This window comes from Vicugna pacos, chromosome 13 (genome assembly GCF_048564905.1).
Source record: "Vicugna pacos chromosome 13, VicPac4, whole genome shotgun sequence".
NCBI classification, from domain to species: domain Eukaryota; kingdom Metazoa; phylum Chordata; class Mammalia; order Artiodactyla; family Camelidae; genus Vicugna; species Vicugna pacos.
Window position 1 is genome coordinate 49,165,555 of NC_132999.1, and position 22,603 is coordinate 49,188,157.

General features: G+C 42.2%; 2 protein-coding genes across 11 annotated transcripts in view; both read right to left on the reverse strand.

Annotated features, from left to right (window-relative positions):
* Window positions 1-12,361, reverse strand: part of DHDDS (dehydrodolichyl diphosphate synthase subunit) — a 28,164-nt gene extending 15,803 nt beyond the window's left edge. For 3 of the 6 annotated variants that reach the window (XM_015240173.3, XM_006196816.4, XM_072975054.1), the window contains exons 1-6: window positions 12,247-12,361; window positions 11,632-11,747; window positions 9,813-9,929; window positions 7,299-7,441; window positions 4,433-4,549; window positions 3,499-3,600 (exon numbers count right to left, since the gene is read on the reverse strand). In XM_015240173.3, coding sequence (XP_015095659.1) covers window positions 3,499-3,600; window positions 4,433-4,549; window positions 7,299-7,441; window positions 9,813-9,929; window positions 11,632-11,694 — 542 coding nt within the window. In that variant the 5' untranslated portion in view covers window positions 11,695-11,747; window positions 12,247-12,361. Of the gene's footprint in view, window positions 1-3,498; window positions 3,601-4,432; window positions 4,550-7,298; window positions 7,442-9,812; window positions 9,930-11,631; window positions 11,748-12,138 lie in introns of all 6 variants that reach the window. The other 3 variants (XM_015240171.3, XM_072975053.1, XM_031683870.2) reach the window with 3 other exon arrangements.
* A 2,822-nt stretch (window positions 12,362-15,183) lies between these two features.
* LIN28A (lin-28 homolog A) overlaps window positions 15,184-22,603 on the reverse strand; it is a 44,555-nt gene continuing 37,135 nt past the window's right edge. For 4 of the 5 annotated variants that reach the window (XM_072975059.1, XM_072975058.1, XM_072975055.1 and 1 more), the window contains 2 exons: window positions 17,638-17,822; window positions 16,045-17,008 (listed from right to left, as the gene is read on the reverse strand). In XM_072975059.1, coding sequence (XP_072831160.1) covers window positions 16,792-17,008; window positions 17,638-17,810 — 390 coding nt within the window. In that variant the 5' untranslated portion in view covers window positions 17,811-17,822 and the 3' untranslated portion in view covers window positions 16,045-16,791. Of the gene's footprint in view, window positions 15,365-16,044; window positions 17,009-17,637; window positions 17,823-22,603 lie in introns of those variants that run through there. The other variant, XM_072975057.1, reaches the window with a different exon arrangement.

A 22,603-nucleotide genomic window follows, 5' to 3' on the forward strand; every position in this document is an offset into this window, starting at 1 on the left:
GGTGAAGTACATAGGCTTTCGAGGTAGATGCACCTGAGCTGGAGTCCAGGCTATTCCACTTAGTAGCTTATTTGACTTTGGGCAGGTCTTTAAATCTTTAAATCTTAGTTAACCGGTCTTATAAAATGGGACAAATACTCAATATCTTACGAAAATCAGATGAGAATATGCATGATTAAGCTCTCAGCCTTGTGCCTGCCTCATAATAAGATGATAAATATTAGTTATTGATTTTTATACTGTGTTATTATTCATTTCAATCGTCTGATAAGGTAGTCAGTATACTACAGGCCCTGGAGCCAGGCTGGAAATCCTGGTCAACTATGCGAACTTGGACTAGTTATTTAACCGTGCTGTGTCTTAGGAGTCTCGTCTTTAAAATGAAGATAAAAACAGTATCTACCGCAAAGGGTCTAAGGATTAAATGAAATAATGCACGTGGAATACTTAGCAAGTTCCTAGCACAGAGTAAATGCTTAGTAAATATTAGCCATTATTATTAATATCATTATTACTGTTTTAAGAGGAAGGCAGAAGTCTATAGGGAAGGTGAAGACCTGCTCTAGAGAGTTTATTAACGCAACCTAATTCCTCCTTCTATAATTCCAGACTCAATCCAATTCCTTCTTCTATAATTCCAGACTCAAAAACAATCTATTAATTCGACTGCTAGAAAAAAAGAATACCCTGGAAGAAAGAAAAATGAAGAGTTATTAGATAGTGATGAGAGAACAGAAAAATTCCAGTTATGGGAAGGACTGTAATTAACTCACCGACTGTTATAAATATGGATTTGTCTAAAATCAAATAATGTAAGGAGCCCTGTTTGGGGCCCTGATTAGCCCAGTCTGAGCTGAGCACCAAGCTTCCACAGCAGGTGAGTTGAGGCATCAGCCTTCTTACCTTAGTAACCTGCCCAGCCCATGTATGTCTGTATGACTAACCCCACACAGGCAAGTTACTAAACTACACAGGGCAGAGAAAATGGATATGAGAAAACTTGCTGGGAAAGAAGCAGGAGATAAAGGTCAGTGGCCACTGCAATGTGGTATGAGTATAAATCACACTAGTCCCAGGCATGAACGTATATTAAATGTGCTTGCAACACAGCTTTCTTTCTTTTTAGCATAAATATTTTCCCCCTATTATTTTAACTATATTAGTTAATTTAAACAAAAATTATATAAAACATTAATTGTAAAGCACTAAAAATATAATGAGCAACTATGAAATCATCCTACAAGCCAAGAATTAGAAAATCACCAATACTTGCATCTACTTATACATCTCTCATCTCCTTGTATCTCATCTTCCTGCCCAGCTCCCATGCTGCCAACCTAACCAAAATCTTAATTTTTTCCCCCATAGCTAATTTTCAATACGCATATTAACTGATCTCTCTACAGCTTTTGACACTTGCTTCCAGCAATGCCCATGCCCCACCCCACCTGCATCAACCAATGCCCTTTCTTCTTGGCTTCTGTAATACTGGCAGTCCTGGTTTTCCTTCTACCTTTCTGGTTGTTCATTATCTTTTTTCCTTAAGGCTCATTTTCCTCAACCTAGCCAGTAAAACTTCTGAGTTTCTCAAAACTTCATCCTAGGCCCTCTCTTCTTCTCACTCCAGACTCTCCTTAGATTCCTCATGCCTTCTCTTAGCTTCAGTTACCACCTAAACACAGATGATCTCCATACTGATACCCCAACCTCCCCTTTCAACTATTGAACTTATATCTAATTTCAATATCTACAGTATATCCCAAACCAAACTCCTGAACTTCCTCTTCAAACTGCATCCTCTTAGGGTTCTTGGCACAGTGAAGGGCACCACTATCCACTCTTTTATAAGTAAAAAACCCTGGAGTCACCCATAATACATCCTTTCCCCAGAGTCAGTCCATCAAGTCCTCCAGTTTTATCTGCTTTGTAGCTCCTGATACAGTCTATTTGGTTTATTCTACCATCACCACCATAATCCAAGCTCCCTTCCAAATACTCTCTACTTGAATTATTCCAACAATCTTTGTGCAACCAACAAGCTCCTCATTCTACTGCCTCTTTCCCCAGTTATTACTTATCCTCCCCTACTTCTTAGGTCACTTATCATTTCCTTTGGGGAGCCCTCCCTACCAGGTCCACTCCTTTTATTATAAATTCTTGTTGTACCATGCACCAATGCCTTTATCACACTTATCATCATTATAATTTTATGCCAATTTGTGTAATCTTGATTAATGTTTATTTTCCTTACTAGAGCTCCATGAAAGCAGGAAATACGTGTTTTTCTTCTTACACGTATGTGCAGCAATGTGCCTGGCATTTAGCTGGCACTTAAAAAATATTTGCTAAATGAATAAATGATTGATTAAATGAATAAACTATCTGGCACAAAAAGATCACCCTGCTGTTGGAGGAGAGGGATTTATAAAATAGCTTTAAAAACTGTCTGCTTTTCTTCTTATTTTCATTATCATTGAAAAAACTTCTTGATTTTTAATTTAGTTTCCTAGGAAAATCAAATTATACCCTTGAAGGGAATCAGAAAAATTCCTGGGTCCCAAGATCCCATATAATAAAATTCAAGGCAAAAACTCTGGAATCGGGGTATAGGGGTGGGGAGGGTATAGCTCAGTGATAATCCTGGGTTCAATCCCCAGTACCTCCATTAAAAATCAATAAATAAACAAACAAACCTAATTACCCCCCCTCGAAATAAATAAAACATTTTAAAAAAGAATAAAGGGAATTAAAAAAAAGCAGACTGGAATCAGACAGTTTTTAATATGAAGCCCAGCTCTGGCACTTACTAGCAGGATGACCTTGGGAAAGTCATTTCAATGTAAGCTCAGTTTTCTCAACTGTAAAAGGGAGAAAAGACTTGAATCTTTTACACATGAGAATAATGACTTCATACAGAACATAACACACTGCCTGGGTTATTTTTGCTACTATTATTTTACTACTGGTGTTGTTAGTTTACTAATATTATTACCAAAGGCTACACTAATAATGACAGGAGAGGGACTGAGTAAACAGATGGCTTCTAAAGTCTCTCCTAAGTTCCGATTATTCCACTATGTTGCTAATAATTAACAACTTTCTTTTTGAAAAATACCTGAATCTTGCATGAAACTGCAATGCGAGGCCTAAAGGACTAAACCCCTCAAAAGCTGCATTCCTGAAAAATCATTAGAAAAATTCTGCCAAGGGGCCAGGAGGGCATCATTTTTTAATTGAATGTCACACTGCTGCTACCTGGTATACTGTTTTTCTGGGGCTTCTTGGTGAGTGGTGAATGCAGAGAAATTCTGAAGCAGGCTACAGCCATTCTGAAGCACTAAGTGTGGGGGAACCCCCACCACCACACACACACACAAATCTTTCCACATTCATTCCTGATTTGACTTCTGGCCCAAGTACAGGACTTAGAAGGGATTTTTATGTTTTGGAGTATGCTCGTTTCCGCTATCAGTTACCATGCTGAACAACTGTGGATACCTGGGATCCAGCAGGCCTTGCTCTACTCCCCAGGCCATCTCTCTGACAGCATTGCTGATCTCATGACGGGATGTGTATGCAAAGCAGACATTCAGGAAACACCTGAGAAGGGAAGAACAGAATAATTTACCAAAGGGGGACAGGGACTAACAAGTGAGTCAATGATTACAGAGCACCGCTTCTGTGGCAGAACAAACACACATCAAATGTTAATCATGGATATCTCTGAAAGGTGAGATTATGAATTTTTTATGTTTTCCAAGTTTTCTTGGAAAAAACATATTAGTTCTGTAATAAGAAAAATACTAATTGACCCTTATTACCCTCCTAATCCTCTTCCCTTCTGCTAACACCCAGCTTTCAGAGGTTGTGAATTCACTGTGAATTAGCACATGCAAAGGAGAACAGGAAAGAAATTTGATGTGAAACAAATCTACTGCCAAATATACATTATATGCCTAAGCCACCTATAATGAAGTTTGGATTATTGAATTCTGTTCCCCTTTGCATCTGCACATCTTCCCAAGGTCATCCCAACCACTGGTTAAAGGAGTGGGACAGAAAAATAATTCCTTTAAGGATCTGTCTTCAGAGACAGGGATAAAGTCTGCTGCATTCCCATTCCATCTTCTGTCAATTAAAAAAAAAATACACACATATATTTACATATTAAAATACACATGTTTGGGGAGTAGGCACATAAAGCAGAAAGATGAGAAACTGTATGTGTGAGTATATACACATGCAACATGGTATTGCAGAGCCATCTCTGGTCTGCCCTGCAGTTGGAGGAGAAAGTCTCTAAGCATTCAAAACCACCTCTTCATTACTTCTTACACCAAATGCAGACCAAGGAAAGCCCAGGAAGTCTTCCTAAAGCTGGCAGGGAGTCAAAGATTGATACAGGTCCCTGAGGGGAAATCTGAAAACTTACTTGTTATAGTTCTTGGTGGCCTGCACAGCCTGTGCAATCAGCTCCTGAAGATCCAAGGGCAACAAATGCAGATCACCCAGGACCCGGATACATACCCCATGCTTCTGCAGTTTCTCCCTGATCAGGGCGGAAAGGAGGCAGGGTTGGGAGATGGGACAGAGCGCCTGCTGAGCTGGAGAGAGCAAGGTGCTTAGATGATACTCAACTACCAGTTTTTGTGTGTTTTCCTGTGTGTCAGGCACTATTCTACATGTATTATTTCACTGCACACCCTCAACAACTCTGAAAGGAGTTTCCTACATTCCCTTTTCTATAGTAAGAAACTGAGACTCCAACAGAATAGTCAGATAGGTATTGCCCAAGGTCACACAGCCATCAAGTGCTGTGTAAGGACTGAAACCGAGGTCTGTCTGATTTGAGAACCTAAACTCTTTACTACATATTACACAACCTTGTGTGTCCTTGTTGACAAGTTGCTTTTTCATATTCTGTACTATGTTTGTCCCATCTTGACAGGTGAATAAACTCCTCAAGGGCAGGAGTTATATTATTGGTTACTTTTGTACGCAGACAGCTGGTGAGTAGAAAGCCAGAAACTGAACCTAGGGAGTCTGGTTCCATGGCCTGTCTTTTTAATTCAACATTACACTGCCTCCATGTAATAACTCTCAAACTCTGCTCAGTGACCATGAACTCACTGTTACCCAGCCAGCTTCCTTCACCTGGGAATGCTATGGAGAAACTGAATGACTAATGTTTTGAAAATGGGAGCTTCACAACAAGAAGTATACTGTGGGGTAGGGGCATCTGGCAGGTCCTAGAGAACCCTGATCCAGAGCTGAAGGCTGCACTCGCAGCCCATCCACACTATAACCCTCAACCACATTTCTTCAAGGGTGAAGCAAGATCTAATCATCAGGTCTGAGAGTCTACTGGAGTTATAGTAGACAAATGGATACTCCAATCAAGGCAACATTTGAATGAGAACACCCAGGTTCAAGCCCTAGTGCCACTGCTTACTAGCTGACCTTGAATACTCACTTAGCCTCTCTGGGCCTCAGTTCCTCTTACCTTGTAACTGGGAGTGATAACCATTCCTGCCATGCTATTCTCACTGGCTTGTGTTAAGTGAGACAAAGTACATGAAAGTGTTTATTTTAGACATTAGGCGTGTGACTTGAGTGAGGTCTATAGAGAAGGAGCTTCAAAAACCCTGGAGAGGAGCCAGGAGACCTGGGTTCACATCCTGACTCAGCCACTAGCTTGCTGTGTGACCATGGGCAAGCCTTTCTCTTCCCTTCACCAGGGTTAGTTTTCCAATGGATGAAACTGAACTAGGTCAGTGGTTTTCCAAACTTCATCTAGCCAAACAACTTTTTCTTCAAACCAAATCTTAAACAGAAACCCAATATATAAAACAGATAAATGCAAACCAGCACTGTACACCCTATTCCCTCTGGGTTCTTTGCATGACCATTCCTCAGAACTCTGGGGTTCTGTGGCACATTGTTGGAAAACCACCACTGAAGTTTCTTCTCACTCTGTCCAGGACTTCATAACCTAAGAACATTTTCTCTACTACTGACTTGATTAGAACAATCTCAGTACCACCTCTGTTGCCATGCATTTTGATTGTTCAGGGACTGTAAGATTGCCTCCTGCCTCTTGGAGTACAGCATAGTAGACACCAGCTCAGCTCTAGAGTCAGAAAGAGATCCTGTCTGTCTGACAGCTGTGTGACCCAGGATACACACCTAAACTTCTCTAGTTTTTACTTTCCTCCTCTCTACAATTGGGATAATAGTATTTTTCTCACAGGATAATGTGAATGTTAAATGAGAATACATGTTAGGCTCAGGGCCTGGCACATAGTATAAGCACTTAACAAAGGTAAAATTAGTGTGAAGTACAGAAGAATCTGAATATGTGGAATGTGCCCCCATTATGTCCATCCCCGACCCCTTGAGTGTGAACTCTGAGCCACACAGGAGGGAGTAATGTCTGTGGCCCATAGTCTCATCATCCTAATATGGACAGAGAGAAGCCTGGCTACGCTTCCCTGACCCTGACCCACACAGGGACAGAAATAACAGAACTAGTCTAGGCCCAGCTCTGCTAGAGTTCTAAGATCTCTGTTCTCTCATCTTCCTGATCCTGGCATGGGAGGAGCTGGGCAGAGAATGGTTGTAATGAAGACTTTGGGGCAGTCCTGACTCGAGAAGTTTCCATACTTCAAAGTAAACAATTTCCATCAAACTTCCCCTATCCTCATTCTGGCTTTGTACCTTAAGTTAAGCTTAAACTTAGTAACAGCTAAGATTCGTCCCCATCAAGACCTCTATGCATCATTCTGTCCCTTCCAAGTGAATATGCAGGGAAGCACAGTAGATTTTTAGGGATGACTGCAAAGCAGAAAAAGAGTTTATCAAAGTTTCTCTCGCTCTATGCCTCTGGTCACAGTTTACTGGTCCTGGGGTAGAAATCTGATCTAAGGTGGGCCAATTAAGGGTTTTAGTTCATTCTGGGTTGGGCTGCTCTCTTGAAGGAGACAAAGCTAGTCCACAGAGAGAAGTAAATGTATGAGGAGGCTCCACCTAATTGATTTCAATTCCTGGCTTCAGTTTTGCCTGAGGCTGGCTGTACTTGTCCTTGAATTCTGTGAAATACTTCTATATCCTCAAACAAATGCCCCCTTAAAAAAAAGAAAGAAAAATGAAAAGAAAAACTAGCTTGCCATATTTGCCACTGAAGAGGTCTGACTAACAGTAGAAGGGGTTAGAGTCCCTTAAATAAGCCTCAGAGAAGTGAGTTAGGGTAAGGCTGGAAGTGGTGGAAGAACACGCTCGCCCCTCTGACAGCATCTTACTGTTCTTCCATCAAGCGGCTGAACTTCTGCCGTGCCAGATCCATTAGCCCGTCTACCTCACCCTTGGAGCGTTTGAAGTTCTCAATGCTGAACGCGTAGACCGTCACCTCTAGGACGCCCAGGTTCAAACACCAACGCAGAGTCTGAGAAGGGAGAAGGCAAGGAGCTAGGGTACAAGGAAGAGCAAGAAGGGGAACGGGAGATGCCTCAGCCCCAACTCAGTGAGAGACAGACTTTTCTCCTCCCCAAAATGGGTGAGGCTAGGATAATACCAATACTTCTGTCAGAATAATGAAACAAATAAGCAGAAAGCCACCACTTGAGAAACTGAAAAATGTGGACTTAATGAGTACTACTATGCTAATACTGTCGTGGTTTTACAGGAAAGAACTATTCACAGAGAGAGTAAAGATCTAGGTTGTAGTCCCTGACTCTGTCATGCACTTGCTATGTGACTACAGGCATATCATTTAACCTCAGGGCCTAAGTCTCCTTATCTGTAAAAATGGAATCACAATCCATCCCTCACAAGGTGGCTAAAGAACAATATAAAAACACAAGGTATTATTACTCACAGCATAACATCATTATTCCAGTAGACTGAAAGGCCAAAGAGTTATAAGAATAAAAGCAACAATTGCATAGCTGTGCAGCATTTAAGTCTGTAAAGGGTCACATATATTATTTCATTTAATTCTTCAGACAACCTCTTGAGAAAGGCATTATTGTTTTCATGCCTACTTTATAGATGATAAAACTGAGACTCAGAAAGCTAAAGAAATGTGTCAAAAGTTCACAGCTTTACTTTATGGATCCATTATATGAAGTTCTAGAACAGCAAAAACTCATCTATAGTGACAAAAATCAGAACAGTGGTTGTCTGGAGAGGGGAAGAGACAGGACAGGGTTTGACTGGGAAGGGGAACAGAGGAACTTTCTAGACAGATGGAAATGTAACTGTCAAAACCCAAAATCTGTGCATTCCCCTGTATGATATTATACCTCAATGAAAAAAGAAGTGAAACTCAAACTCAAACTTGGTTCTCTGGTACTGGTCTAATCCAGTATCACTAAAGGTAGAGAACAAACTAGAGCTGAAAATAACTGTTGAGATGGGGAGCCTGGAGGATAAAGGTAGGGGATAGAAGACATTCAAACAGAACTGAAGAAACAAAGCTGAAGAGCTGCCTTTCTAATCCCTTAGCAGACAGATACCCCAAACAATTCATTGCCACCTTAGGAAAATAACCAGTGAGAACCTGACACTCGAATAGGCTTGGGCCCTGCAGATCTTACTAGGCAGCCAACTTGGAGGATACATCTGGGTTGGAACCCACCACTGACTTCAGTCAGTACATATGCTAAAATAACAATAGCTTCAATTTTTTGAGTACTTCCTTTATGACAGGTCTTGTGCCACATGCTTTTCCTTGTGCCATCTTGTTTAATCTTCATATAATCCCATTTTACAGAGGAAGAAACTGAGGCAAAGGAAAGGTATGTCATTTGCAGCAGGTCATAGAGCCAGGAAATGGAGAACAGGGGTGCCAATGAGCTCTGAATGACTATAGAGCTTAAGCACTAGGCAAAACCTGCCTCTTATTAATGAAAGAGAAAGTGAAGTCAACAAAACTAAAGACCTCCATAGAGTGAAGGAGAGAACCCTACAGCCACTCACTCAAGGCAAAAAATATCACTGTCCTGGATTCAGGCCGTGCTCTTATGCCAGGAAGCTGAGATCTGTGGGCTACAGATTGTATTTCCATTCTTGTTAAAGTTAGTTTCACAAAGATTGACATATTTCACTGTTACTGTTAAATTTAATGTTCCCGATTTGCAATGTGTATTAAAACCATAGAATGTTGATGACCTTTGCTTGGAGTGATGACCTGGTTTATGTGGCACTTTTCTTAGTTTAAGAAGTAAAGGCCTGTGTCCTGAGAAATGCCTCAGCCTCAGGATGGGTCGTCACCCCCTACCATTGCTCTCAAAATGGCACATTCAAGAATTAATTCTAAAATAGTACCATTTATAATGTCCAACAATAGCGGAGCAGCTAAACAAACTATGCCAGATCCTCAGGACCTAATATTCTACAACCATTAAAACATAGTTGAAAAGGCTATATATCAACCTAGAAAAATGCTTGCCAAAATGTCAAGTAAAAATAAGGTTATCAAAGCTCTAGATGTAATTTTATAAATGTTAAGTGATGTTCAACATATAAGGACTGGGATGAGGCACAGAAAAACATAAACTGTTTATTACAGTGGTAAGAGAAGACAATTTTGTTCTTACTTCTAATCTTTTGTGATGATTCACTGGATGACTCAATTTTTTGTTAATGTTGACATCAGACCAATAGCTAGCAAACAAGCAATAAAACAGACAAACAACCATTAAAAAACCCCCCAAAACAACACTCTCAAACCTCAGTAAATACAGGGCCTGGTTTTCTAGCTATAATCCAATTCTCCACAGACCATTCACCGGGGGTTCTCCTGCCCAACCTACCTCAGCGAGTTTGTTGAAGCCCTGTGAGTGGCCCTCCTGCCGTTCTACTTGGCACTTCTTGGCATAGCGACGGTTCCCATCCATTATAAATGCAATGTGTTTGGGCATTGGGCCTGCCTGTGAAGTAAGAAGACAAATGAACATATCACATGCTCTTCAGGGAGAAAGGGAGACAATACCTCAAGCTTATAGGCTTGACCTATATGATAAAAGCCCTGAGGAAGGGAATTGGGTATTTTCCACTTCTAGCTCAATATATAGGTATTAAGCACTTTTATTTATTTTTATTTATATGTTTATTGAGCACTTACTACATGTCAAGTACTATGCTGAGCTTTTTACATTTCATCTTAGATTTTTATCATACAAAGATTAATATTATTTTCATTTTTACAGGTGAAAAAATTGAGGCTCAGAGAGGTCAAGTGACTTTCATAAGTCACATAGCCAAGGAGAGGCAAAGTGGGGATTCAAACTGAGGTCTATATTCCTTCAGAGCTCATCTCTTAAGCATATGACCTTAACTACCACCTTGGTTTCATTAGCCTCCAAATGGAAGGCACAGGAAGGATAATGATGGATGTAGTCAAATGTAGAGGACATCCTTTACGTAAGAGAAGCATCCATTCCTCAGTTTTATCCAAGTCCTGCCACACAGGGATAAGGGCCTAATGTTGTTGAATCCTCTTAGTTTACAAGAGAAGCCAGTCAGGATTTTTATAAAAATTCAAGTGTCAGGAGCCATTTCAAAACAAACAAAAAAGACATTTTGGGGCAAACAAAACTTATCTGGCTTAGAGCAGCATTTTGTTGTGTATCATAGCAAAAATCCACTCTTTAGCCTATTTTCTGTCACTCGAGGGGCTCTTCATAGACCGCTTCCCCCGCTCCTCTCTAACGTTTCCTATTTTTGTCCCCTATATGTAGGCATTAAAAAAAAAAATTCTAGTCAAGTCATGCAGCTTGTTCTTCCCAACACACGATGCAGTGGTTCCCTGAGGAGATTATTTCCATTTCCTGGCCTGCCTGAGATCACTTGGCATTTATGTGTGAGAGTGTGTGTGTGTGTGTGTGTGTGTGTGTGTGTGTGTGTGTGTACAAGACTTACTGACTCATAAATTCACTGCTACCTGCTGCTTGACAGCCTGTGGCTGAAAAATAAAACCAAGCTGACTGACTCCAATCTCAAACCTTTCATAAACAGGATATAACATTTTTGTCATTCCTAGAGAAAAAGCTGAAGGAAGAGCTGGGGAACCAGAGGGAGTGTAGTAAACAGAGTGACTGTAGTCTTCAAATGGTTGAAAGACAGCCCCAGTAATAGTAATTAAGAACTGCTAGACACTGTGCTGAGTGCTTTTATGTAGTTTCATTTAACCCTCAAAACTACCATATAAAGTCACATGGTTAATAAATGATAGGACTTTCATTCATGTTTGCCTCCAAAGCCAAATTCTTAACCATTATGCTCTCCTGCCACATTAAAGATGAATTATTTTATCTAAACTTAGAGGACAGTACTAGGAATAATAGATCAAAGTTCTAGGGAAACAAATTTAAGTTCTTTATAAAGAAGATCTAACAGTCTATGATGCCTAATGATATTAGGAGGTTCTGGGCTTCCTGAAAATTTAAGTTAGAACAATAATCTGCCAGAAATGTAGACCTGAAATTTACCTGCAATTCTAAGACTCTTTGATTCCACTGCTAAAGTTTATCACAAATCCGTAAACATCATAGGTTACTCAATCTTAATAACAGGTTTTGACAGATTACCCAACTGACCCAAGGCAAACTGGTGCTGTGGGTCACTGCTCACCTTTATGATGTTGGCACAGAACCGCTCCCAAAATGACAACTCTCCTTCCTTGATCCATGACATAGTTCTTTCCCCAGCAGAAGCAGCACAGGACAATTAGACACCAGCCAGACAACCTTGTATAAACAAGAAAGAGAATTAGAGGTCACCAGGGCCTGCAAACAACGATGGCTGACTTGCAGAGATTCACCAAAACTGTAGGGAGCAGCCAGCATTCGAATCCAAACACAATTGTCTAAGCCTCTAGTCTTTCACTTCCCATAGTTTATAAGCCAATGGGATCTTTAGGGCAGAGGCCATGCCTTGGTTCTGCTTACTTGGTGGACCCCGCTCCCATCCCCTTTCCCTCAGTATATGCACTGACTTTTTCTGAACATCTAAGCTGGCTTCCTGCCATATCGTAGTGCCTACATCCTGATCCTTCACCGCTTCTTCCTGCTCTATCTTCACCCATTTCGGCCCTCCGGGTCACTAACCCCTTCAGTTGTAGCACCCGTTACCTCCTACCTCAGAGGTCTCTCAATTATTTACTCCCTCACTTGTCTCTTCCACTGTCCCCTTTGTCTCTCTCACAGCTGCCTCTCGCTCAGTCATCTCTCTCCTCCTGGTTCACACCTTGAACCCAGCACCTTGACAGGCTCCTCCAGCACCTTCCAACCGCTCCAGCGCGCCGACACTTCTTCACGACGTGGCGCTGGAAGAACACGTCATCGCTGGGCGCTGTGACACGCCCCCTCACCAAATGGGCAGGGCCGGGTTTGCGCCTGCGCACTCAGAGGAGTGGCGCGCCAGAGTGGCGCAAGCATTCTGGGAGGTTCGCTTTCCCGGGTTGGGGCGGGGCGGAGCAAGAGAACAAGGGGAAAGCATGTGACTGGGTGTGGCGGGCGTCAGGGTTCTGAGCCACGTGCTGGGGACCCGGCGGGGGAAGGCGGTGTCCAGACCACCTGGGAGAGCCAAGAAGTTTGTAGACCGTCCGGCATGTTAGGTTACAGGGCAAGAGTTCGGGGAACTCCTCAGAAATGCAGGGATTTCTCTCAGCTGCTGGTGGCAGTTTAGGACTGTTGAGAAAAGGGGTAGGGGAGCGTCTCCTAGCCAGAAGTCCGAAGAACTGGCTTTAGCACTCTGGAGCAAGTCTTAAAAATTCTGGTTTTATACTGTTTTGTTTTATTTAGAGGATTTAATCGTTAGCGAATTTCTTAGCCCTAGTCAGTCTCACAGAGGCATTTAATACCAGTATTTTGTGTTGACTTAAAGCACTCAAGATTTTAGGATTTTCATTCTCAGGACATACCCAAAGAACTCAAAAGGGTTAAGGCCAGAAAGAACTCTAAGAATGACTTCTAAAATATCAGGAAGACCTGACAGAAAAATCAGAGGCATTCGTTCTGTACCAAACCTTTAAGGAAAAGGGTTGCAGGAGTTTGAGTCACAAAAGAAATTGGGAGTTTAGTTTTCTCAACATTAAGAAATATAATTGCCATTTTCAAAGAACCTTCTTGTAGTTTCTTACTTTGGGTTGCAGCCTCATCAAGGAAACAAGGCAAAGAAGAGATACTGCTGTGGTGACCCGCAATTCATTGGGTTTTCCACTTTCTGATGAAAGGGCTACTTTTGACAGAGTAAACCGTCAGAGAAAGCCCTCTGGAGGTGAGTAACCCACCCACGAATAGCCTTAAGCTTTTCCATCCTTTCTGCTTTGCATCTGGGTAAGTTTCTGCCTAGCTGATAACTTCAATTTTGCAGGAAAACCATTTACTGAAGCCCAGTATTAGTTTGCTACTTTTAGCAGCTTCCTTGGTCAGCTTTTGACTTTTGGTATGAAGTCCTTGGAATGATGTATGAAACTTGGCCTTGTTCTGTTAATGTTTCGTTGCCCCTTGTGTAACAATTAGTATGCCTCCAATTAAGTCTTTTTTAAACCCTCCTTCCCTTAGGGGGGGCTAGGTGTTTAAAAATACAATGAATGTTCATTAGAAGGCTAGCAAACTTGGGTTCAAACAAAATGTTAACATGTGTTTATAGCTAGTCGGTATACCTCCACTGGCCTCAATTTCCCCGGTTCCACATATTTCCTTCCCTGGGTTGCTGCACGGGGTTAATTAATTAAGATTTGTAAAGAGCTTTGAAGAGCAGGGGACAAAGTATTATTAGGGTCTCATGCCCCAAACTATGGCCCCATCCTTTCATCCCAGCCAGTGGCACAGGCAACCCCATTCTTATGCATGCCAAGCCTTTAATCCCCTCTTGAATGTGGCAGCTTCCAAGGAAAGGACAAGAGGCCTTAACTAGAAACAAAAATCCACTATAATGAGGTACTAAAAGAACTAAACTCTCAAAATTCACTCCTGACAAAATGGCTGAATAGGAAACTTAATGGTTCTTCTGTAACTTCTGAGTCCCAATCCAAGAAGGTGGGAATAATGGGGGGAGGAGAGCACCCTAAATATCGAACAAGGAGATGACAGTTTCAGTACCAATAAGTCTTTATTCATTGTATTTTCCCAGGGAAAGAGAAGGGAAGGGGAAAAGGGTCAGCATATGTGTTACAAAATGATAGCAAATGGGAAAGGAAGTACCTGGCACAGCAAAATCAACCATCAAATAAACACTCTCCAGATGGGGTCGCCAAAGCCCAGGGGGCTTAGTCTCCCACAGTTCAGGAATGAGGGGAATGGGCGAGGGAAAGAACAGACAGGTACATGCTTTCCTACCCTCCCTCCCTCCCCATAAATTCAAGATTTCACACAAAGCTTTGGTTTCTAGCAGTAAACATGGAGTTACATTCGTCCGTCTCCTATTAAACAATCTTGTGGCCACTTTGACATAAGTTTCTTACACCTGCATAAAAGTTCCTGAGTGACTTGGATATACATTCATCTTCCCTTTCTTGGTCTCCCGACCCCACTTTCTGCATGGAAAGCCCCCTCATTGCTTCTCTCTACCCTAGGATTAGAGATTAAAGTAGGTTTAATCCATTCTAAAGACAGCAGTATGTTTATTTGGCATGAATCACATCAAGGAACGGTCTTGACTCAGAAGATTGGGAACAAGGGATGGACAGTTCTTAGCTTCTTCAGGATTTTTGCACAGATCATTCAAGAATTGCAGACACCCCACAAATTAAATGTATAGGCATATGGGCAATTTTCTAGGGGATGTAGTGAAGGGGGAAATAGAGGAAGGGGTAGGAATCTAGTTTTTAGGACGGGAGTTCTTGTTCAAAATAGGAAATAGAGGAAGGGGAACACAAAAGAAAGTGTGCTTCAAGACCCCTCCTTCAAGAAGAGGGGCCCCCAAGCTTATGTTTCAGATCTTTTTGCCTGGTGCAGAACCTTTTGTCAAAGATGCTTTGGCTATTTTTCTCAATATAAAAAGTTTGTAAACAATAAAACCCCAAAGAACATGGAGAAGACCACATATTATATTTACACAAACTAGGCCACCTAGCAATCACCAAATCAGCTACTTGTGAAGTCCTACAAAGCCCAGACAAATACAATAACTAGGGGGGGCAGCAATTGGGGGAGACAAGAACCCAGGATCAGACACACATCACCCAATGCGTTCTATTGCATTTGCCCCGTTACAACACAGTGAGGTAGGTTTGCAGTGATCTCACAGCATGTAAACGAAACCCCCTTTTCTCCTTTAGTTACCATGACACTAATCACCGCTGCAGCAGGGCAGAACACTGGCTCTGGGAATCACAAAGAAGCCATCACTGATGGTCTCTCTAGAAGCCAAAGAGGAAAAGCCCAAAATTGTTAAAGGTTAAGGATTTTGTCTTTGCTTCATAATATCCATCCCTGGGCAGCTCAAGATGGGTACAGAGGTACCGTTCTTAAAACCTATCCTTACCAACTCACATTTTTCTTCCCCAAAAACACACACATACACCCTGTTGTGCATGGTAGGCCTAGCCCAATCCAGTGAAGGATGGATCTGGTATGTAAATTGAGTAACATGCCTGGGATTAGAGGTCTGGAACAGGAATCCTTTATCACATATACAGATGACCTTTGCCTAATCTTGGCTTCCCCTCTCTGCACCTTTTACCTGGCCTAGCCTCTCCTAACCTCTGTGCACCACATTTTCCTGTTCAGACCAATTTCCAATCTTTCAGTACAAGGAGACCAAATCATGAGGTAACCCAGTTAAAACTTAGTCTCCCATGAAACATTGAAGATGGAGGGGTTTCAAGAGGACACTATGGCAGAAAAGCCAGCTCTAATTGGCAAAATGAGGTAGTTCAATAGGCTATACACTCCATATAGTTGTTCTCTCTGGTGATACAGCAACAAAAAATATTCCTGCTGTGCAGACCCGGAGCTGCTGCCAACTTATCCCTGAGATTGCTCACGTACCTGAGAACACAGTGCAGGAATGAGGGCCTTAGATTAAAATACACAAAAATACAAAACCAGAATATTTATATTACGAAAAAAAAGTTAAAATGCACAAGATACGTCATTCGCACACAACTAGTGCAGTTGGCATCCTGGAGAAAGTGGGACCCAAGGTATAGTCATCCAAGGGAGCAAATAAATAAAATTGTATTGGCCCAGAATGGGGTGGGAGTGAGCTTTGAAGCAGCAGGTCTGCAGCTATTACCTCAACCACCCCTTTTGCCTATCATCACAACCCGCTGCTTGGGACAGTTCTCAGCACGCCATCCCAAGAGTGGGTTATGAGAAGACAAAATGTGGAAAACCCTGCCTTACCCCTGAGATACTCCCTCCCACAGAATGTAGTGGCTTGTGGGCTGGGTCCATCAATCTTGTCTCATGCTGAATCTTTTCACTCTGGCATGGGAAATATTATTCCATATCCTTCTTTAAGAGTGAAACAACTTCCCTATATCCAGGCTGCTTTCAAAAGCTGGAGATTCTTGGGGTGGAGACTCAGATAACTATCATGCAGGGAGGGGCTACCCCTAAAGCCCTCACATGCATTTGGATAGAGCATAATTGGAGTTCCTTTGCCTCACCCCTTCCCCCCACCAAGAGGGAAGAGGGGGTGATGCTGTGGACCCCGGCCTGAGATACATGGCAGTGTTAGCTGCCCCCTACCCACCCTGTCCCCACTTTCTCCATTCTGCCGATTGATGCCTGCTCCTCAAAACTTCCTGATCTCAAAATGATAGCCCCCACCCACTGTGGCTCAATTCTGGGCCTCTGGCAGCATGGCAGGGCTATGGATCTCTTCTTCCTCCTCCCGAAAGTAGGCTGGCTTTCCCTGTGAGCTGGGAGCTTGCTGGGCCTTCAATGGACACGAGGCCACCATATGGTTGATACTCTGGCAGAAGTGGCACTTCTTGGGCTGGGGTGGCAGTTTGCATTCCTTGGCATGATGGTCTAGACCTCCACAGTTGTAGCACCTAGTACCAAGCAAGATGGTAAAGTTGAGAGAGTGAGAAGAAGCCAGAGGCCTTCTTCTGAGTGAGGACACCTGGGTTCTGGTCCAGGTTGTTACTATACCCCCTTCCCTTCCTGGAGACTGTTTTCCCACTTACAAAAGGAGGAATATGACTAGATACCTAAGTCCTTTCCAAATCTAGTATTGTCCAGATGAGATCTTCAGAGTCACATCAACTAGAACATACTAAGATCAAACCAATCAACCATTAGGAGACTTGGTGAAGAAGAAACGTGTATAGATACACCACCCTGTCCCCACCACTTACACATCTATGGTCTCCTTTAGTTCTAAAATAATCATGTGAGATTAGTGTCACGATTCCCATTTAGCAATTGAGGCTAGAACTCACAGAACAACAAAATTACTCGTCAAGTAAAAGAGCCAGGTCATGAAGTACCCTCCTCCCATACTGCCCCCTCTTCACTGCCCACATCTACAGCAGGTTCCCCAACCATCTAGATGTTGCCCAGGGACCAGGCTTTATTTTATCTTTGGCAGTCTGGTCCAAGAAAGGGGCAAGATTGGGAGAGCTCTCCTTATCCTCAGCATGTCCCTACAGACCCACTGAAGCCACCTTCCAGTCCATACCTGTCTCCCTTTGATCTGCGCTTCTGCATGTTCTTCCCTTTGGGCCGCCTCTCACTCCCAATACAGAACACCCCACCAGGACCGGTGACTCGGATAGATTCCAGGCCCTTGGCAGACTTCTTAAAGGTGAACTCCACAGCCTCACCCTCCTTCAGGCTCCTGAAGCCCTCCATGTGAAGCTTACTCTGGAGGAGGGAAACATGGTAGATTTTAATGATAGTCTCCATTATTACACCCAGAACAAAAAACTGCATACACATACTCCTCTAAGGTTGAAAGAACAAGTGTATAATACTTCCATTTCATCAGTAAAGACACTGTGACTCAAAGAGTCGCCACAATTAAGAACAATCTCTATATAAACAGATGCCATAACATTTTTTGTAGCTGGTCTCATGTAAAGTTCTAAGTAGAACAGAAGGGAAATTCTTAAACATAGCATTTGTATGAAATCAACAAATGTAAAATTGTAAAATATAAAGTAACAGGCCTATACACTTAAAAAAAGTCAATCATGAAAGACAAACCCCAAAGAAGTAAAGAAACTGAATAATTAAAAAAAGAGCATGATTCCGGGACTGGATTCTGAAACAGGAAAAGAACACTAGGACAGCTGATAAAATTTGCATATGAAATGTAGATAAATGTGTCAGTGTTAAATTCCCTGATTTTGATCTTTGTACTGAGATAAGATAAGAGAATGGCCCTGTTTCAGAAAATACATGCTGAAATATTTAGAGATAAAGGTGCTTGATGTTTAAGTTTATCTGTACAAAGGAAAATAGTAAAGCAAATGGGACAAAATGTTAAGAACTGATGAATTTGGGTAAAGGTTATATGGGAGTCTTTAGTACTGTTCTTGCAACGCTTTCCCAGGCTTGAAATTATATCAAAATAATGTTGCTGAAAGTTGAAGGAAGAAGACACTGACCGAAGCAGACAGATCAGTAGATTAGAATGAAAGTCTACCGGGAGATTGAAGAATAAGTGAAGTCAACAGGTGAGGAAAACAACTTCATAAATATTATTGATAAAACCAGTTATTCACTTGGAAATGAAACCAGAATCCTACACTTTATATCATATGTATGCAAAATAAATTTCAGAGCTATATCTAAATATTAAGAGGAAAAAACTGAGACAGTTTTTTAATTTTAAGACATAATTAAGCTGACAAAACTACAAAAAGCTACTTTAAGTTAGTAAGAAAAAAGAATCACAGAATATAAGTAGATAATTTACAGGAGGACTTAGCATGACACATGTTCAATATCTTACTGGTTCAAAAAACACGAGAAGACAAAAATACCATGCAGCCGTTAAAAAGAATGTCAGGTCACTGTTTTTGCTCACTGCTGTGTTGATACCTAAATCATGCCTAGCAGATTTTGGATGAATTAATGAACAAGGAGGTAGATTTTAATTATTTAACTTGGGAAGATGATCAAATATTGTTAAAGGAAAAGATACCGAATAATGTGTGGCTTGATCTCACTAAAACACTGCAGGTTTGAACCAAAATTAAAAAAAAAAAAAAAGATTATTCACAGAGCTAGTTGAGTGGTAAAACCAGGTTCAGAAGAACCCAGGGTTCCGACTTAACAGTTTGTAGCCCATTTCACCCTGCTACTAACTGCATCAACACGTTAGTGGAGTGAGGGCCTCTCCCAGACCCTGCCCAGAACAGACTTCATTATAGATAACTTCCAAAACATCCAGAGTGTGTCAAATATGTCAACAAGGTGTGGTCATCACAGAAAATGGCATTCAGAAGCAGGAGGGATCAAGGTGCATCTAGTCCTGGCTCGAGGCAATTTATGCTATTGGGGGTTGAAGGGGTGGAGGCGTTGGATATTTCAAACTGGGACTTAGGTGAAACATGCTCTTTAACCAGATGGGTTCCCCAATTCCTCAGTCCTTTACATCTTTGTTTTAATTTAGATGATATTACTTAATACAAAACTTCCATCGAGGTAACCGGTTAAGAGCAAAGGCTCAGGTGTCAGATACATCCTGGTTAACAAAACGCTGGTTCTACCAATTTTTGTCTTCAGGTGTGACCTTGGTCACTCACCCACCTCTGGGCCTCAGATCCTTCAGAGAATGGTTTAACAGTAGCCGTCTACCTGAGGTTTTAATGAAGAATATGTGGGCAAGAAAACATCAAGAATGTATGCTCAGTAAATATTTCATGTATTATCATCTGTAGCTTTTGTCCACCAATTCCATCAATGAAATATCCTGAAGGTTAGGGATCCTTTCCTCTCTTACTCCCACAGGAACACGGGATGTGGTGACTTTCCCTACCAATCTTGATGTTGGGGAAGGGGTAGAGAATTAAAGCAGAAAATAAAAACATTGCAGAAAGCTGAAAGGCTCATTCCCCCTCATGGTTGCATAATAACCACCCTGAATTTGATGTTAAATCTGACTTGTCTTATTGAGCTGGGACAAGCCAGTGAGTCAGGAGGTGCTGGAGGAGCCAGACCAAGAGCATTCTTGACCCAGGCAAACCCAGCTTCTCTCATTTACCTGGTGGGCTCTTAGGCTGGAACACTCCCAGTTCTCCCTCTGATTTAGAAGGCAGATAAGTGATTAAGAGCAAGAATTTGGAGTCTGACAGCCTCTCCCTGCTATATGTGCTAACCTACAAAATGGAGTAAATACTGATTTTATGGTGGTGCTGTGAGGTTTTATGCATGAAAAGTAGTTAACACATAGCCTGCCACACATAAATCCTGAGTGGCAATTACCATCAACTTCTTCAGACTGGATGAGGGTGGGGTAACAGTGAGAAAAAAGTGTCAAGAGACTTGGAATTTTAACTCTGGTGTTTATCACTTAACTAGCAGTGGAAAATCAGAAAAATATCCCCTCTTTGATCTCCAGTTTACCGAGGACAACACTTTCCTCCATCTACACCTCCCAGGCTTACTGTAAGAACAAGAGGATAATATAAATGGGGACATATGTAATTGACTAGTTCTTTCCGCTCACCCACTCACTGGATCACTGGAGAATTGGAGATCTGCTCAAGATTTTCAAAGAGTAAAAGAAAACAAAGCAAAGCAAAACAAAACAAAACACCCTGCAGGCACCTCACCATGACCAGTCAAGATTTAGACTGGTGGTCTCCAAGGGTGGCTCCCAGCCCCCCTACCCCGCCCCTTTCTAAAACACATACTTTGAATTCCTCTCTTATCAGATAGGTAATCAGCGTGCAGTCCCACTGAGCCTGCCTCACAGGGCCTGCATCAGAAAGGAGCCTGAAATTCTTGCTACCACCCCCACCCCACCCCCAACCACACACAAAGCAGGACCCAAACCCCGCCCCCTCCATCCCCTCCAAAAAAGAAAAGACCTAAGGGGGAGGGGCAAGGCTTGAGCTCCCCCAATAGAGCCCAGCCCTGGGAAACAAAGAGTTGACACTGGTTGGTTCTGGTGGTCAGATTCCTAGAGTTCCAGAGGCTGCAGATCCCCCCTGACTCCCCCCACCCTACACTCACCACATTCATCAGTTCCTTCCTTCCTCTCCATGTAGGGGTTATGGTCACGGTAAGAGAAATGGATACAGAGACACCTTTCTTCCCTAGTCAAGCTTGCTGTTCTGCCAGTCACCACCAGCAGCCATCTTTCCTTCTGACCTGCACTCCCACCCTTCCAGGGATAGAACTAAACAGGATTCACCCTCCCCTCTGTTGCCTTCAGTCAAATCTTTTACTCAGGGACCTGAAGTAAAATATTTGACTTTTTCAGATAAATTATATTAAAGGTGAGAGGGAGGCAGGCCTCTGAACTTCCTTTCCCCATTTGTTCAAGATAGGAAATAGGAAGGTGGGCAGCCTGTAGGGGGCAAGAAGGGAAGGTAGCGGAATACAGTTACAGGAGGCATTTCTTTACCCTTTTTTTAGTTGGCAGGGAGGCAGGGAAGGGCTCAGGTCTTCTGCTTTCCTAAGACCTCACCACTGCCTAATCTAATCTTCCCCTAACATCAAGTACCCCATCCCAGCATCAACTTCTGTTTATATAAGTTTAGTGATGGAAAAGACCTTAAGGGTGACTCAGGGAATGTTCAGTAAAAAGCCCACAAAATCCTGAGTTCCCCTCAACTTGTTCTATAAAATTTGGATAAGTTCTGGTTATAGAATCATTTGTAAGAGCAAGGGATCAGACTTAATCTTAACCATCTAGATCTAACATTGCCCATATTTAGTCACATTGCTCCTTCTGACAATAAGTGATAGTCAGGATTTCAGGGCACTCCCTTTGTTCACAAGGATTGAGGCCTGGGTTTTTGTCTTTTAATAGCCAGGGCCATTCCAGCTCGAGACTACCTAGTGCATGTCTACACCCCCAGTTCTAGGTGCCTAGCAGTGCACAAACATTTGTAGACTAATCTAAGTGTACTCAAAACTGCTAATATTTATTAATGCTTACTATAGGCTAAGAAGCAGTGTTTTAAGCACTATACATGTTGTTAACACCTCACACCGAGCCTATAAAGTAGGCCTTATTGTGACTCCTGTGTTACAGCTGAGGTCATGGAGGCAGAGTGGTTAAACCCTTGCCCAAATTCAGTGTGAGAGCACCAGGCTGATTTCAACTAGCCTGACTATGTCCAACACTATGCAGTAAGACGCAAGATGCACAGACGCATAGACATTTTACAACTTTTGAATAGCTACATTTAAAAAGTAAAATGCAGCTGATGAATAGATGAAAGTAATTTTAATGACTTAGTCCCAAGATGTCCTCACAGTCCAACCTAAGCTTTATACCTGAAGGTGGGGTTTGGTAGGGGCTAGGAAACCAACCGGTTCTGCCAGAAACAGTTTATTTTTATAGTGTGTGTCAGGAAGGGTGGGGAAAGAGATCTGTCTAGAACCAAAGGCTACCAGCAGACAACTCCCCCATCACCTTTGCTAAGACACAGTCAGGACCACCAGCTCCTGCCTGGAGTTCTCCA